We start from the raw sequence: 15090 nt of genomic DNA, 5'->3' as shown, positions 1-15090 counted from the left end.
CTGCTATGATCAACAGTTTGTCACCACAACTTCTCAGACCCCACCTGAGGACAGACGAGACAACAGCTCAGCACAGAAGAAGACATGGTGTCAATCAAAGCTACGGTGATGGTGATCACGCTTCTCACCTTTTGTCTGCTCGCCACAGACACATGTGCAGGTATGGAGTTTTCTTTAAGTCTGCCTCAATTTTTTTTTTTCTTGCATTCTAGTTTTGAATTAATAATAAGTTTCATGCATTCTTTTTCTTTCAGCGTTTAGGTATCATGGCTGTTGTCGAAGTTATATTCACACCAAACTTCCATTCAGTGTAATCAAGGGGTACTCAGTCCAGTCTGAAAAAGAGAATTGTTCAATCGGCGCCATCATGTGAGTAAGAGTAGAATCTCCTTATTCTTTACCAGGAAAAAACAAACATTGGACTCATAATATCTGTTATGATAGGTGTCTAAATGTATTGTGTTTTTTGTGTTGCTTTAAATCTAGTTTCCACACAAAGAAGGGCAAAGACGTTTGCACCAATCCAGCTTTGAACTGGGTGATGAACTATGTCAACCGTATAAGGTAAAGATATTTTAGCAAAGACATCGTGCATCATATCTAACCTTTAAAAGAATATTGCTTAACTAACTTGGTCAATTCTCATTGCAGGAATGAAGCACAAATTGCTCACAAGAACTCACAGTCCAAGCAGTAAGAGTTGTTCTGGTGTCTGAAGAGAGTATACTCCAGTTCTCAGTTTGTTTAACTAATCCTCTGACTGTGAAAAAAAAATGCAAAGATTTGCAATTGAAGCCTCCGGCTCAGTTGTACAGTTAAAGATTTGAATATATTTTTTCATATAAAATGTTGTGTTTGTAAATGTTATGAGTAAACATTGATAAAAAACAAGAAACACATTTTGATTTTCTTTTTGTGTGTGTGTGTGTGTGTGTGTGTGTGTGTGTGTGTGTGGGGGGGGGGGGGGTGAATAGAATATCTACTGTGTCATGGGTGACAGGTGACTCAACACTCTCCTGGGTTTTTTTGAGAAATCTACCAACTTTTATCTTTACTTCCTTATTTATCCTTCCTCATAATCTGGAAATGTTTGGTCACGTGATCAAGACCTGGCAAATAGTATCAATAATAATAATAATACAAAGTGTTGAGTGTCCTGTGACATTAGCAAGAGGAAGTCATAAGAGATCTGCTTACCTGAAACACAGGACAGGTGTTTCACGCTGACACGCTGATAGGCTGAAATGCTTCGTTGACATTTTAGAACAGTATAGTGATCTTTTATCAGGTAATATTGTTCGTCATCATTTCTTGCAATTTTTTTTAATGTTTTGAAAATACGTAGCCTATTAGTTCAGATTCCCTTGAATGTTTGACTATGACTACTTTTAGGGTACAATACAGCTAAATAACACAAATAACTTCACAATTATTGAAATACTAAACCTACTGCTATGTTACATTTCTTAAGACCACTGTAGTTTTAATCCTTTATTGCTGATTGCATAAACACAGATCCGAGGTAAACACATAGAATGAGGAGATATTAAATGGACCAAAAATACCCTAGAAAACCCTAAAATAGGCTTTTAAAATAAAATGTACACACACACAAACACTCATACAAATAGATCTAAAAACAGAAATACCATGACAAAATACAAAAAAGTGAAGAAGCACAGCTAAAAACAAACCCTCTGAGGTTACTGTAGACACATATGCTACATAATAATGGTCATGATTTGACAATACTTTGATTTTATAAAAGACGGGTAAAATGGTCATAAAGTTAGCAAACTATCTATATCTATATTGTTTTGATTTTTTCAGTGCAGTGCAGCTTGTTATTGATTTATGACTGTATAAAGGTGCAGCTTTCTACCTGCAGACGAGAAGTCTTACTTCACAGTCCCCTTATTAGTCATCTTTATACATCTTCCAGGGGTTGATATCTATTAATAAATGTTTTTACTTACAAGTGAGCTAAAGATTATATACATGTTGCACCTTGAAATTTATGATATTTATCATTTATAAATATGGTGTGATTAAAGGATTTATGTTTTCCCTACTTTAAAAAGTAGCAGCTCTTTTTGAAGCAATCAAAAACTTTTCTTATAAAGCACTTCAAAAATACAAAAACAAAATGTTACACATTGTGTGTAAAATGTTCACTTTTTTAAATCCATGGGCTTTTTATTAAATTAGCTATGCTAAAACAAAATCTTCAAAAACAGAATTCCAAACATTGTAAGAATAATAATTAAAGAATGATTAGTTGTTTGTTGATTATCATCATTGTTGTTTGCCATTGCGTGATATAATTTCTACAAAAATGACACAACGCAAAATCTACTTACGTGAAGTAATTTTAAACTTTCTGAACACTAGATGGCAGTATTGTCAACTAAGTGTTGTGAAATAATGTGTCAGCACTTTTTGTTGGTAAGAGTTGTTCTGGTGTCTGAAGAGAGTATACTCCAGTTCTCAGTTTGTCAAACTAATCCTCTGATTGTAAAAATAAATGCAAAAATGTCCAATTGAAGTCTCCAGCTCAGTTGTACAGTAAAAGATTTGAATATATTTTTTCATATAAAATGTTGTGTTTGTAAATGTTATGGGTAAACATTGATAAAAAACAAAAAACACATTTTGATTTTCTTTTTTTTTTGGGGGGGGGGGGGTGGATGAATAGAATATCTACTGTGTCATGGGTGACAGGTGACTCAACACTCTCCTGTTTTTTTTTTTTAGAAATCTACACCGCTCCTCCTTGAGGTCATACCAACTTTTATCTTTAATTCCTTATTTATCCTATTTATTGTTGTAGTTTTGGTTGTTCAGTGTTGATGGTATCAGTCTGGTCAAGTTTAGTGCTGGATCACATGAATACGTGGACGTTCAGCTTCAGCATTGCGATTCAAATTCCCTTCAACACTTTGAACAAAATGGGCTTATTGTTGATATATTTAAAGGAACTCTGATTTTGGAATCAGTTTTTTTTTTTTTTTTAAGTGATGACAAAATTATGTTATCCCAAATGTGTACCAAGTCAAATCTCTGTCCATTTGCAGAAGCTTTCCACAACGCCAACAAAGATGAACAAATTATCAAATGAGTGTTTTTCTCTTGTCGCATGAATTCATCCCAAATGACGATGTGGAGCTATGCTCATGGCCATGATTACATCACCTCCGCTGTTCTGCACCACTGTACAAAGTGCTTTTCTATGAATAATACAGAGAGACGAGGGACATGGACATGGGACTTGGTAACTAAACGACAGAAAAGTGCATAATGTTAGAAAAGAGTGAAAGAAGCCTTGTTAAGGGGGAGTTAAGAGGGATATTCTGGATTGAATGATCATGTTTAATCATCCTGTAAATAATCAAATCAGACACTTGAGAATGGATTTGTTTAAACTTTATTGATTTAATGAACGATTCTGTCATTAAAACTCCATAAACATTTACAAATCCACAAGAGCAGTGTGATCTCTGTCTGCATGTGTTTCAGACTCAGGACACACTGTTGTAACACACGAGTACAATGAGAAATGTCATCAGTAAGGCCGGTACCAGACTGTCTGAAGGCAGACAAGGTTATAGAATGTGTGTTTTCCCATGAGGGAGGAGTCTGCTTCAGTACAGAAAGAAAATAATATATTGCATCCTGTGATCAGCAGACAGGCCCTCCGTCATGGCCGTACGTGCACACAAACACACTCTCCCAAAGTTCACACACAGATAATGAGACAAACTCTGGTCTTTGAGAATACCTTATATCCTAGCCAGCTTGCAGCAGCACCGAGGGAGAATATATTGGAAAACATTTTTAAATCTCAATCATCTTTCCGCCTTTTTTTTTTTGTTCCCCTCGTGCTCCCTCTCTCTGTCACTCGCTTATTCTTGCCGGCACAGTTAACACAGAGTTAACCGAGCTGGGTGTATAATTAGACAAACAAAAAAGAGAGGGATGAAACATCTGAAGGAGAAGAGACTCCAAATGATTACACATTCACTCCGCTTCCTTCCCCCTTGCTGCACACATAACCACCAATTAGAGGAGAAAAGAGGAGGATGAGGACAAGCAAAGCAGCCAGAAGTCTATTTGTGTCTCTCTCTCTCTCTCTCTCCCTCTTCTTCTCTCGTTCTCTCTCTCTTTCCCCTGAAGACTCCCAGCACCAGGGAGGGAGGAAGAGAGGAGAAAATAGAAGAGAAAAACAAGAAGTATATAAATAAAGAAATCAGAGTGCTTCACATCCGGTCGGCTGATTGGCTGAGACACGAGTCAGGAAGATCTGGGCCACAGTTGCACTCATTGTTCAGTGAGCTTTTCTACACAGTCCAACCCAGCGACAGCAATGAATGTTGATTGTGACCTTTTGGTCTTTTGGGTACAGTGGAAACAGAACGTCACTTTTCCTGCATGTGTGATTCTTCGCCTATGGATTTGCATGTGCTCACTTGCCCTTTTGCTCTTTTTCTGACGTCGTCAGAGCAAGCCACGGGGCACAGTCAACGGTCGATGGTTTTTTGTGATCCAAAACAAACTCACCGACAGCGTTGAATGTTCACCGAGGCAAGCAAGGACATGGGGCTACGACCGGGAGATGATGGACAAGGCAAGGCGAGGAAGAAGGGAGGACAGTGGAGGGCATTTCTTGGACCACTGGGACTTGATGACATAGGACAGTGACTCCACTGTCTGCAGGACAAACAGCTCTGCTTATGTTGTGCATGACCATATTGCGTGTTTCAACTACTGACTGTGTAAAAAGATGGACAACATTACAGCTCTCCAAAAGTGAAGCCAAAACATTTGGAGCTCCCCTTGCTCACTGGCTTCAGTATAGATCATGAGCTCTGTCACCTCTATTTTATCAGCATGGACATGGGTCACACAAAATCCATATATAAGTCAATTATGATTTTCTCCAAGGTTAGCAGTAAATTAGCAGAGTAGAGGAGGAACGGCGAGAGGAAACATGAATAACTAACATTTAACTTTTCATAAATGTGAGTGTATGATACAAACCAGAAGAAGAAACAATTCTGCTGTGTCCTGTACCGACATGAGGGATCTCTGACATATTATTGGTAAGTTAAATGTGTATTTTGGTTTGCAGAAAGTCGGATGTTAAAACCGCACTGCGCTAAAGTCTGAACTGCGCAACTCGGGCCCCACATAACATCATCAGTGCATGTCGTCAGGGGTATTTTGGCTTTACTCTTGTACAACAGGAGGAGGTGAAGATATACGTTGTCCATCTTTATTCACAGTTCATGACTTAAACCTGGAACATAAACTGAGAGGAGTTGCTTTATTTCATTACCACCACATTAATCAGAGGAACCTCCAGTCTTTCATCTTCTCTCAGCACCTGAAACACAAATAAAGAGGAAGTTGTTAGTATTGATATTACACTGCATTTTGCACCTTAAAGTTACAGTAATACCACAATAAGTAATACATCTCTTCATGCAGCTATTATCTGCTGTGTACAATTCTATTACTACATTTCAACTCATTGTGGTGATAGCATTCAGAAACATTTGATTTAGTCAACAACATTTTGTTTTAAAAAAAAATGTCCCATCAGCACTGAATAATCCACCCCAATCTTTTCACAGGGACTCCACCTCCATTTCCAGGAGTTAGAAAGACGACTGACAAATAAAACCAAAAATATTTGCCCATGGATTAAACTTGTGTGAATTTAGTTTGTGAACTTAATATTTAACAGATATGATTTCAAGGTTAAAGTCATTTTTTCTTTTAAATCCTCTCAGCGGTTTGATGAGGCTCATAAAAATATTACAGATGTATACGTGGAAGCTTGCCACAGTACATCCAGTTCAGCGCACAATGCTGCAATGTCCCACTGAGCAGCCGAGCCTTTTCAGACCCCAGCACAACACCAGGCCACAGACTGAGAGCTCCCATTGTCAGGATAGCTTGGGAACAACTGCCGACAGTGTCCCTACGCTGCTGCACAGACAGGAGGACTGACGTCATGATGGTAAATGCTGATCTATGGTCATTCATCGCGGCCGTTTTATCGACTCAGGCTGCTGATGTCACTGAGCAGACTAGACCCGCATCCATTACTATGCTGAAGGGAGGCCGACGTCAGGCAAGCATGATAACACGTCGGCCACAATGGATGAGTAATGCATCACGGTAATATTGCGGCTATAATTCAGAAGGTCATAAAGCAGACAATTTGGTCTTTGTCTTGTAAGTATGCAGAGTATTTGAATTACTGCTTTAGCATTCTTTCATGGCATGCTTTATGAATATGCAAACAAATGTATAAAGTCATTTGTATGATCATCGAAGAAGAAATATGTTAGAGGGTAGGTAGTCAAAAATGCAGTGAAAAATGTACAGCTTCTTAAAACTTAGATCACTTTAAACTGTGCGCCTAATGAAGAAAGGGTTTCTTTAAAGCTCTTCGTGCTAATATTTTAGCATCTTAACTGCAGCATGTGAACCAGAAGTCTCTCAGAGTAAAGCAGGACAGATAAGAGACTAAATTCATAAGCCCTATTACACCACACACACACACATGCACACACACGCACACACACACACACACATCTCACCCCACAATGAGATCTAAAATGAAAAATAGGCCCAGGGTCGAGGGAGAGGCGCATAAAAAAGGGGGTTGGGGCATATCTCTACCATGGCAACCTTAGTGTCAGCCAGCCATTTCTGCTTAATCCCTCCCAGTTCAATGTCGCGCCCTCCAAGAGACCCCCGCTCTCTACAGCTGAATATTTCTTTTGTGTTCAGAGACTCTGTATATATGTGAGTGTGTGTGGGAGGGAGGGAGGGATCACAGCAGGGGGAGGGATTGGGGTTAGAAGGGGGGAGATCATAGCTAACCCCAGCTTAAATGGGGGGCCAGGCTGCAGGCCACAGAGTCTCAACATTACACAGGGGGTACAACCCAGAGATCAAGTCACACGCACACACACACACACACACACACACACAGTTATACAGTGTATACACACACATTTAAACACTATATTGATGGAGGGAGATAATCTCCTGAAATAGCAGATAATTACATCGTGTGGCAAACAGCCGGACTGTTTCTCCTCCCTGAGCCTATCAACAAAAAAAAACTTCCCCCCCTTCCTGCTATGAAACTCTCATGGTCTCGCGCTCCACTTTCCTGACAAAAGCATTTTTTGAAGGACTGATGGGGAGAGGCGTCAGCTGCTAGACAAAATTAAAAGGCCTCAATTTTTTCCTGACAATAAACGTCCCCATCCTTCCGAGCTCCTCCACAGCTGCAGCGGGATATAGGCTTTCATTTCTTGCTGCAGAGCGACGTCTCCTTCCTCTAACCGTAAGCCGATTTAGTGTTGCGGCAGAAAATTCAGGCGGTTTATAGTCGTCTTTCTGTGATGTCTCAGCACCAGGAAGCAGAAAAGAGAACCTGACACATGGGAAATCATGGTTGATGGAGAACGTTAGGGTTGTAAGAAGGTGTTTTTAATGATGACGATAAGTATACCTGATGGAAACGATCTTCACCGAGTCACATAAGGGGTCCCAAAGTGAAACCTAGAGACAAAAGACAAAAGCAGATTTAACATTTTGAAAAGTAAGAGGCAAAGAAAGATAACTCAGACTGGCAATATGACCGTCTTAAATAAATTCACAATAAAAAAATTCTTGAAAAATTTTCTTATCAACCGGTGATTAATATCCAGCTCATCCACCAGAAATCCCCACCACCACCACTTCCACCACACCCTCGACCCCAAAGGCAGAGCGACGGAGGCGGATGGAGGAGGAAGTGCCAGCGGTGCGTCTCTGGGGTGGTCTGATGTGGCCGTGGGCGAGGCTTTAATGTAGCTGCATGTCCACTCCAGTGTATACTGTACATTCAGTCGTAATGACTAACAGACCTGCAGTCTGCCTGCCTGCAGGGGCCCCACACGCCACTCACATGCCTACACATGCATATGCTCCACTTTAATGGCAGCCTTCAGACTTTGTTTGAAGTGCTCTGTGGTGTTCACATAACAAGGAATAGAAAAAAATAGGAAGCAGGATTTTCATAAGCGAGTAAAAAAACATTACTTTTAAGGACCCTCTGTCTGACCCTCGTGGGGTTCCTTGTTATAAAGTGTCCTTTTTTAATAAAAAATATGGGTAATTATAGTTCGGCTTCTTTGTGAGGTTATTTCTAGCATCTGGGTTTGCCAAACATCTGGCTGTGTTATTATAGTAGACATGGACTGCAGACATTATCAAAAAAAAAAAAAAAAAAAAAAGTTTACTGTCAGACCAAAGAGTCTAACTTAATTTGAAAGGCTCTGCAGCTTCTATTTCTAGACTCTGTTAAAATGATACAACAATGAAAGCAATTTGTACATTTTTTACTATTGATATCCAAGCCAAAACTCTCTTCATAGATTTAATGAGAAAGTGAAAGTGCTCTATGCCAATCTAGTCTATTAGAGAGCAGAGGGCACATTGTAACACAAGGTGCAGAGTCTGTTCAACAAGTGCACAGACATAAGCCCCAAAAGAAAAGGCACAGAGTTAGAGCCTTGGGCCTGATTGGCAGGGTGGGGTCATTCGGTGACCCCTGGCCTTTCTAACCCCCAGGAATGTTGTCATGCTGGTGCGCGTATTGTTCCAGCCTCCCCGAGGAGTCGCAGCCGTGCATCGATGAATGTGAACGCTGAAGGTTCCTGAGGGCTTCTCCTCTCCTTTATGTCCATCCAACCTAAAAACAACTCCTCTTTTTTCCAATAATCCTTTTTTTTCTGCTCTTCATCCTCAGACTTCAACAAACAAAAGGTATTAACAGGTCTAAGAGTGGTCTGTGTGGTTAGTCTAAAGTGCACACACACTCAGAAAGGCCACTAACATGTGGATGCCAGGCTGACACTCCTCGCCGACTTTAAAGACCGACAAAGATACATTAAAAGGGGTCTAAGAAAAACTACAGTCCAGAAAACCCCACTCTGACCCGTCAGTCATCACATAAACATGTCTTTTTATTGGTCCTCGGTACAGATCTGAGAAATGAGAGTATCTTCAGGCAGTCTGAGAGTCTGTTTCTAGAGGAAGTAACCAGCAGTCCAAAGGAGACTGACAGATGAGAGAGCCAGACAGACAATTACTGGCCAGGTATGTCCTTTATACCCACCTAGGGCTGGACAGAGGAAATGGAGGTATTTATGATGTCATAAAAAAGTGCCAGAAGAGAGGTGCCTTAGAACAGGTTGTCTCTGGAGCAGAAGCCATAAAAGACTCCTGCGGCTTCTGCTCCCTCCCCCTGACTAGGAGACGAGATGATAACACAAGACTTAGCGCCACTCTTGGTAAAAGCAGACGGACTTAATGTGTGTAATTTAAATCATCCAGAAACATGCGATAATGTCCCTGAAACAAAGAAATCCTTGAAATAACTGGAGGTGCAAAAAATATTTGAGGTACAAGCACTTTAAGATTCATACTCTGTGCTACTGCTGACTCATCATTTTCAACATATCAGGAATAGATTTTTAGTTCTTTAAAATATTCTTCATGGGAAAAAAATTAGCTCGTGAATGTGGTTCATAAATTTCATGTAGGATTTTTAATTAATACTTTGGTTCATTGTACTGCAATAAAAGTATTCCATCACTTAAATTCCTCCAGAGTCATTTACGGGATTGAACATTTTTCTGTGAAGCTTTTATTTTTTCCCTTTCAAATTTTTTTTTAAAATATCTTTTTACAGTTTAAACCACAACTGAAAAAAATCTGAAAAACAGGAAGCACCAAGAAAGCACCATCTGTCTGCTCAAGCAGGTGTAAGGAACAGTAAGCATAAAAATGTAAACATACAGAACACACTCTTCTGTGCACACACACACACACACAAACTAATCTATACACACACAGCAGCTCTACTCGTCCCACTACAGAAAGATAGAGACACACTGTCACAGCCTCAGTGCTTGTTTAAAAAAAAAAAAAGGAAGAGAGAAGGTTGTTATTTGCTCTACAACCTAACTAAAGAGGTTTCCCATTGTAAAAAGGAGTGGCTGCATAGCCCCGTTTCCTTTCATCCCTCTCCTTCAGGCACTCTGCCTTTGTCTCACACAGGACAGAGCAGCCAGCCTCCCGGCTACGCTACACTGGTCAAATACCTGGGAACTACTGCTGGCATGGTGGGAAAAACGACAAAAAGGAGGAAGAGTAGGAGAGACGGACAGAGTGGGGGGTGTGGTGTGTGTGGTAAACCGAGGTAAAGTGTGATTGACCAGTAAAGACAGTTTAATAAAACCTCTTATTAAAACTCAAACAGAAGGAGGAAGTTGTCAGGAAAACTGATAAAAAAAATGTATTACATCAGGCACCAAATGTCCCTTAAAAAAAAGAGAGTTGTTTTAAGTACAAAAAGTAACACTTAACATGAGTTCAGAAATCTAAAATCCACCAACTGTTTTGACTTCTCTTTGAGTTTAGGTCGTCCCTTATCCTTCTTATTAAAAAGAGTACTACATACAGTATGTGCAATTAAAACTCTGCGGTAAAGGGAGGCCCATCTGATGCGCCCCCTCCTCTCCAATTCTGCACTTTTCATGCCAGCTCAGCAGAAAGAAGGCAGTTCCTGTATACCAGGAACTGTATAGGGGTGAAGTGAGTTTAAGTCCACCCCAAACCTGACCGCAGCAGGCTGAATGTAAAGCTTTTAGGTTCCAGACCTCGGCATCCAGACCTCACTGTCACACCTCATAAAGCCGAGCTCAGGCAGCGGGCTTGTGCTTAAAGCCAGGGGGAGAAAGATAAGGCAAAATAAGGACAAATACAGAGGAAAATAAGAAAGCACCCATTCAGGAAACTGTCAAGAAAGAAGTGAAAAGCCCTGCACAAAAGCTTTTTATTTTTATTTTGCTGAAACTGTGATGGCACATCTCCAATGCGCTGAATACAAAAATTACTTTCAGGACAAAATTGCAGCAGGAAACGTAAGAAAGTAGAAACAGCATTGAGGGTTTCTTAATCCTCTCTGCTTATTTCTAGTTTCTGCTTAGCTGTTTGAGAGGGAAGCGAGGAGTTTATTTTCAAATAGTCCACAAAGAATGCCTGTCATTTCCTGGCGTTCCCCACTTCCATATGAAAGCCCCCCCTTTCCTTTAGGAACAATGGGAAAGATTCCAAAATTTCCATGGGGAGTTTCTTGCACAGCGATACAATAGAGATGCTGGGACAGAATTGAGACAGGCTGTGTTCTCTCAGCTGGGACAAGATCGGGACTAATGCAGTGTTTTTGTCTTACACTCTGCGTTGTGTTTAAAGCAGCCTAAACAGCTGTAACATCTCCTGAGGGAGCCGAGACCGACGCCTGACTGTCGACCTGAATCTGTGCTCGACGAGTCACTGCAATACCTGTTAGTTCGGAAATCTGGGCGCTTGCAAAATTGTGTGGATGTCTCGATAAAAGGAGCTTCTGTAGCATCGGACTGTTTGGTTATTCCAGAGAGCAGACTTCCTGAGTTTAAAATGTTTGTTTTTTTTAACCTTTGTTAACTGCTTTTTTTTTTTTAAATCAAAGTTATAACTTAACCTCAAACACAAATAACACCAACACACTTCTACTCACACCCTGTAAGAGTTCCTTCATTAACCTAACGAACGCCTTTGCTCCTGAAGTGGAAAGAGTTCAAGTGTCATGTGCTGCTGAGCGGGCTAATAGGTTCTTGAAACCCACCATGCTTGACCCAAGCAGACCTGAGCCTTTGGCTAGGCAAGAGGTCAGAGGTCCTCCACTCATCTAGATGGGCAGCATGTCACTGTGCCTGGGGCAGGGTGCATTACCTAACCTCTCCATTTACCCTATACTGAGACTGCACACACACACACACACAGGGAAGCACAAACACGCACATATGGACACAGGTTCCTGCTGCTTCTTTGAACTCCTTCACCCTGACTTCAGTCACCTGTAATGCATGAGCCCACTACGAGTGTGTGTGGTGTACAGCTGCTATACGACTAGCTGCTTTGGATCTATAGATGTTATAGATTTTAAATGTCATAACATGACATTTAAAACATTTAAATGTCATGTTATGTCTTCAAAAGAATGTAATAAAAAAAGTTTGCATATTGGGTTAATTGATAAATAGGAATAAAGCGCACATGTCGAAGCCCTCTTCTTCTCATTTCCATGTTGAATGAAATAAGTAATCTGGCCTCTGCTGGAAGTCATGTGATGGTGGGAGAAGTACGATGAGGCTCCATGCTGCTAGCATTAACATCACATTTCCACTGACTAACAAAAACTACAGGAACCCTATTGTTTAATTTGATCAGTTCTCCTTTTGAAGAGACGATGTAGAAACTGGAAGAACAGTTTTGCTCAGTGGTGGAGAGCCTCTCTCCGCTGTGATAGCTGATTATAATGGCGGGGTACAGCTGATGAAACTCTCACATGTAAAACGCTCACATTTCTGCACAGGAATGATGCATCAGAGTTCCAGCAAGGAGAAAAGATAAGCCGGCATCCATCCAACCCACACCTGTGCTCTCATGTGCTCACAGGACAGATGCAGGAAGGCTGTGGGTTTGCCCCATTCACTGGGCTCATACTCAGAATTGACTAAATTCAAGCACTTCGTGAGACACTGACTCAGAGAAATGTTCCTCTTTTCCGCGAGGGAACAGATTGTTGCTATTTCAGTCCATGAGGGACAAAACCAATGTAGCGGAAGTCAGGCTATCACTGAGCATCGGCAACTAGTACTGAATATCCACACAATGCATCTCTCTATTAAGGTAACTCTTGACACAGATCTAATATTTTGCTTGTAGCCTACTTTAATACATGTATATATTTTTTTATATACAAGCAGCCTACACGTATTTAAATGTCTGTTAAATCTTGGATAAATGTTTGTTTTGCATCAAAAGTCATGCATTTTGTTTTCTCATTATAGCACACTGTGTACAATCCATAGCCAGTAAAAAAGTATTGCTGCATTAAGCGTCTAGACATCCTGTATCCAAATGGTAGAAGAATTTATGTAGACTGCCTCATTAAGCTAAAGGCATATTAGTGCTTGGCTCGGCACGCTGCAGATGAAGGCTCCTTGTGAGAAAGCCCGTCTCAGCTGCATTTAACTAACGGAGGGGTCAAAAGTGAGTGTCACATCAGGCCCTGAAGCATGTAAAGATAATGATTGGGTGTGTGTATTTTGTCAACGCGAATCCACTCAGACTGCCCATCCTAAAAATGGCAGTACGGCTGATTTTGCCATGTGCTGGAGGCCCAAAATCCGAGAGGAAGTCTGATGCGCAAAGACTGTTTCTGAGAATTCAAAATTCTCGTACAACGTAAAGCAATGCGTGCAATCTGTATGCACTGATCACATTCATGTCTGCACGTTAAAAACTAAACATATACCTATGCATTATTTTTTGTTTTTTTCCCTTACAAAAACATGGAATTATTAGATAGCACCGGTGTATTTATTTTCCGGCCACATTACGCACCCAATCATCCAGACACTCACACAGACGGATCTCATCATGAGTCACGGCGCGAGGAGAGACGGGTGGCGACTGTGAATGATCTCTATCTGTGTGTTTCGGGATGGTATTTTTGTTTTTTACTCTTCAGGTGTGTCGCTCGGATTCTTTTAGAGCAGCAGGGCTGCTATAATGTCGATACAATGACAGATGGTCCGCACAAAGCCGGTGCGCATTGTTCAGCTGAAAAATAATAGCCACCATTTATCAAGTGTTCGCCGACTTTCAGACCGGAAAGAAACAAGAGACTGCGTGCTGAGCGAAATGAATCAAAGTTGTATTGTTTGGGAGGCTCCTCTCGGGATTCTTCTGTGCTGCACCGGCTGTTCAAACTTTCCAAGCGACGGATCCAGCGTTCGTCTGTACACTGTGTACTATCGCTGTGTCTCGCTAAACTGCAAAAGTTACAATGTGCACAAAAAGGTTGAACCCACCGGTGGGGATCACGTTTTTCCACGAGACACACGGATGCTCTTACGAGACGAGCGATGAAAGAGACGCTTTTTGGTCCACATGCGCTCATTTTGGAGACGCGTTATGAGTGCAGAGTGCCGACACAGACCCCGTCACATAATGTCACAGTCTCACGTGAAATCCACGTGCGAACATCAGCAAACATCCATACTATTTCACAGAACTGAAAATATCTAAGAAGCACATATTCCTTAAAAATAAAGCACCCGTTTGCGAAATTTAACAACTCCTTCTCCATAGCTCTGCGTACATTTCATGCTACATTTTTGCATACTTACATCGTCCATCACCTACTGCTTGTCAAACAGCAGGATTCACTGTCCTGTCGATTTCTTTAAAGTGTGCCCAGTGGCTTATTTTGCTCTCATCACTTCCGTCCGAGTCCAACTCTTCCCCAACTGAGCGCCAGCCTCCCCGATCTGATCCACACATTACGCTGTTTGAGAGACATGGGGGAGGGCCCCCGGTTTACATGGATCACCGGGAGGACCGGGATAGGCTCAGAGGAGATAGCTTGATAAAATGCGCGTCTCCAATTGGACGAGAGGGCAAGCTGGGAGGGGGCGCTGTCGTGTATTATTCAGAAGAAACCGGGTGGGGAGTGGAAAGGGGGGAGGAGGAGGAGGAGAATACTCAGGGTACAGCGGCATATGCAGACAATACCCTGTGTCTCAGAGATTTCAGATTTCATTGTATGATTTATCCAATAAACTATTCATAAAAGACGAATAGTCAAATTGGAGCACTCTTGTGTTCCCAACAGAGTCTCTGGTTACTATTAGTGTTCAAAATGACCCCAGAGAAACTAATATATGCTCTGGGATCTCTGTTATAACCCCCAAATGCCAGTTTCCTACATGAAAAAAGGGGACATAGATGAATTTCCACCATTACAGTTGTATATTTCATCATTATTTGTGCATTTCTTTCTATGATTTTCATATTTTAAGGTTAAAAGGTCTCTAGACTAATTAAATGGAAGGGAGCAACTATAAATATCAAATATCAATATTCTGCAACATCAATCCTCAAAAAAGAGTGTTTGCCTTTGTGTGTCCC

General features: G+C 41.1%; 1 protein-coding gene and 1 long non-coding RNA gene across 2 annotated transcripts; one reads left to right on the top strand and one right to left on the bottom strand.

Moving 5' to 3' along the window:
- On the top strand, positions 1–891 carry ccl20a.3 (chemokine (C-C motif) ligand 20a, duplicate 3). Its single transcript, XM_061044542.1, has 4 exons — positions 1–154; positions 255–369; positions 487–564; positions 652–891. Exons 1-4 carry the CDS (start codon positions 85–87, stop codon positions 695–697), a joined length of 309 nt encoding a protein of 102 aa, XP_060900525.1. The 5' UTR covers positions 1–84; the 3' UTR covers positions 698–891.
- Positions 892–3408: 2517 nt separating this feature from the next.
- On the bottom strand, positions 3409–14476 carry LOC132979065 (uncharacterized). Its single transcript, XR_009674014.1, has 3 exons — positions 14310–14476; positions 7535–7584; positions 3409–5383 (listed from the first exon to the last, which is right to left on the bottom strand). It is a non-coding gene; the product is annotated as an uncharacterized LOC132979065 (long non-coding RNA).
- Between the last annotated feature and the right edge of the window lie 614 nt (positions 14477–15090).

Source organism: Labrus mixtus, chromosome 8, assembly GCF_963584025.1.
Source record: "Labrus mixtus chromosome 8, fLabMix1.1, whole genome shotgun sequence".
Classification (NCBI taxonomy): domain Eukaryota; kingdom Metazoa; phylum Chordata; class Actinopteri; order Labriformes; family Labridae; genus Labrus; species Labrus mixtus.
Note: the sequence above shows the minus strand (reverse complement) of the source record. Positions and strands in the feature narration are given on the sequence as shown.

Excerpts from the sequence above, each read along its gene's own strand:
- ccl20a.3 (XM_061044542.1), top strand. The coding sequence starts at position 85 with ATGGTGTCAATCAAAGCTACGGTGATGGTGATCACGCTTCTCACCTTT. Across the intron at positions 370-486 it reads TGTTCAATCGGCGCCATCAT|TTTCCACACAAAGAAGGGCA; the intron begins GTGAGTAAGAGT and ends CTTTAAATCTAG. Across the intron at positions 565-651 it reads AACTATGTCAACCGTATAAG|GAATGAAGCACAAATTGCTC; the intron begins GTAAAGATATTT and ends TTCTCATTGCAG.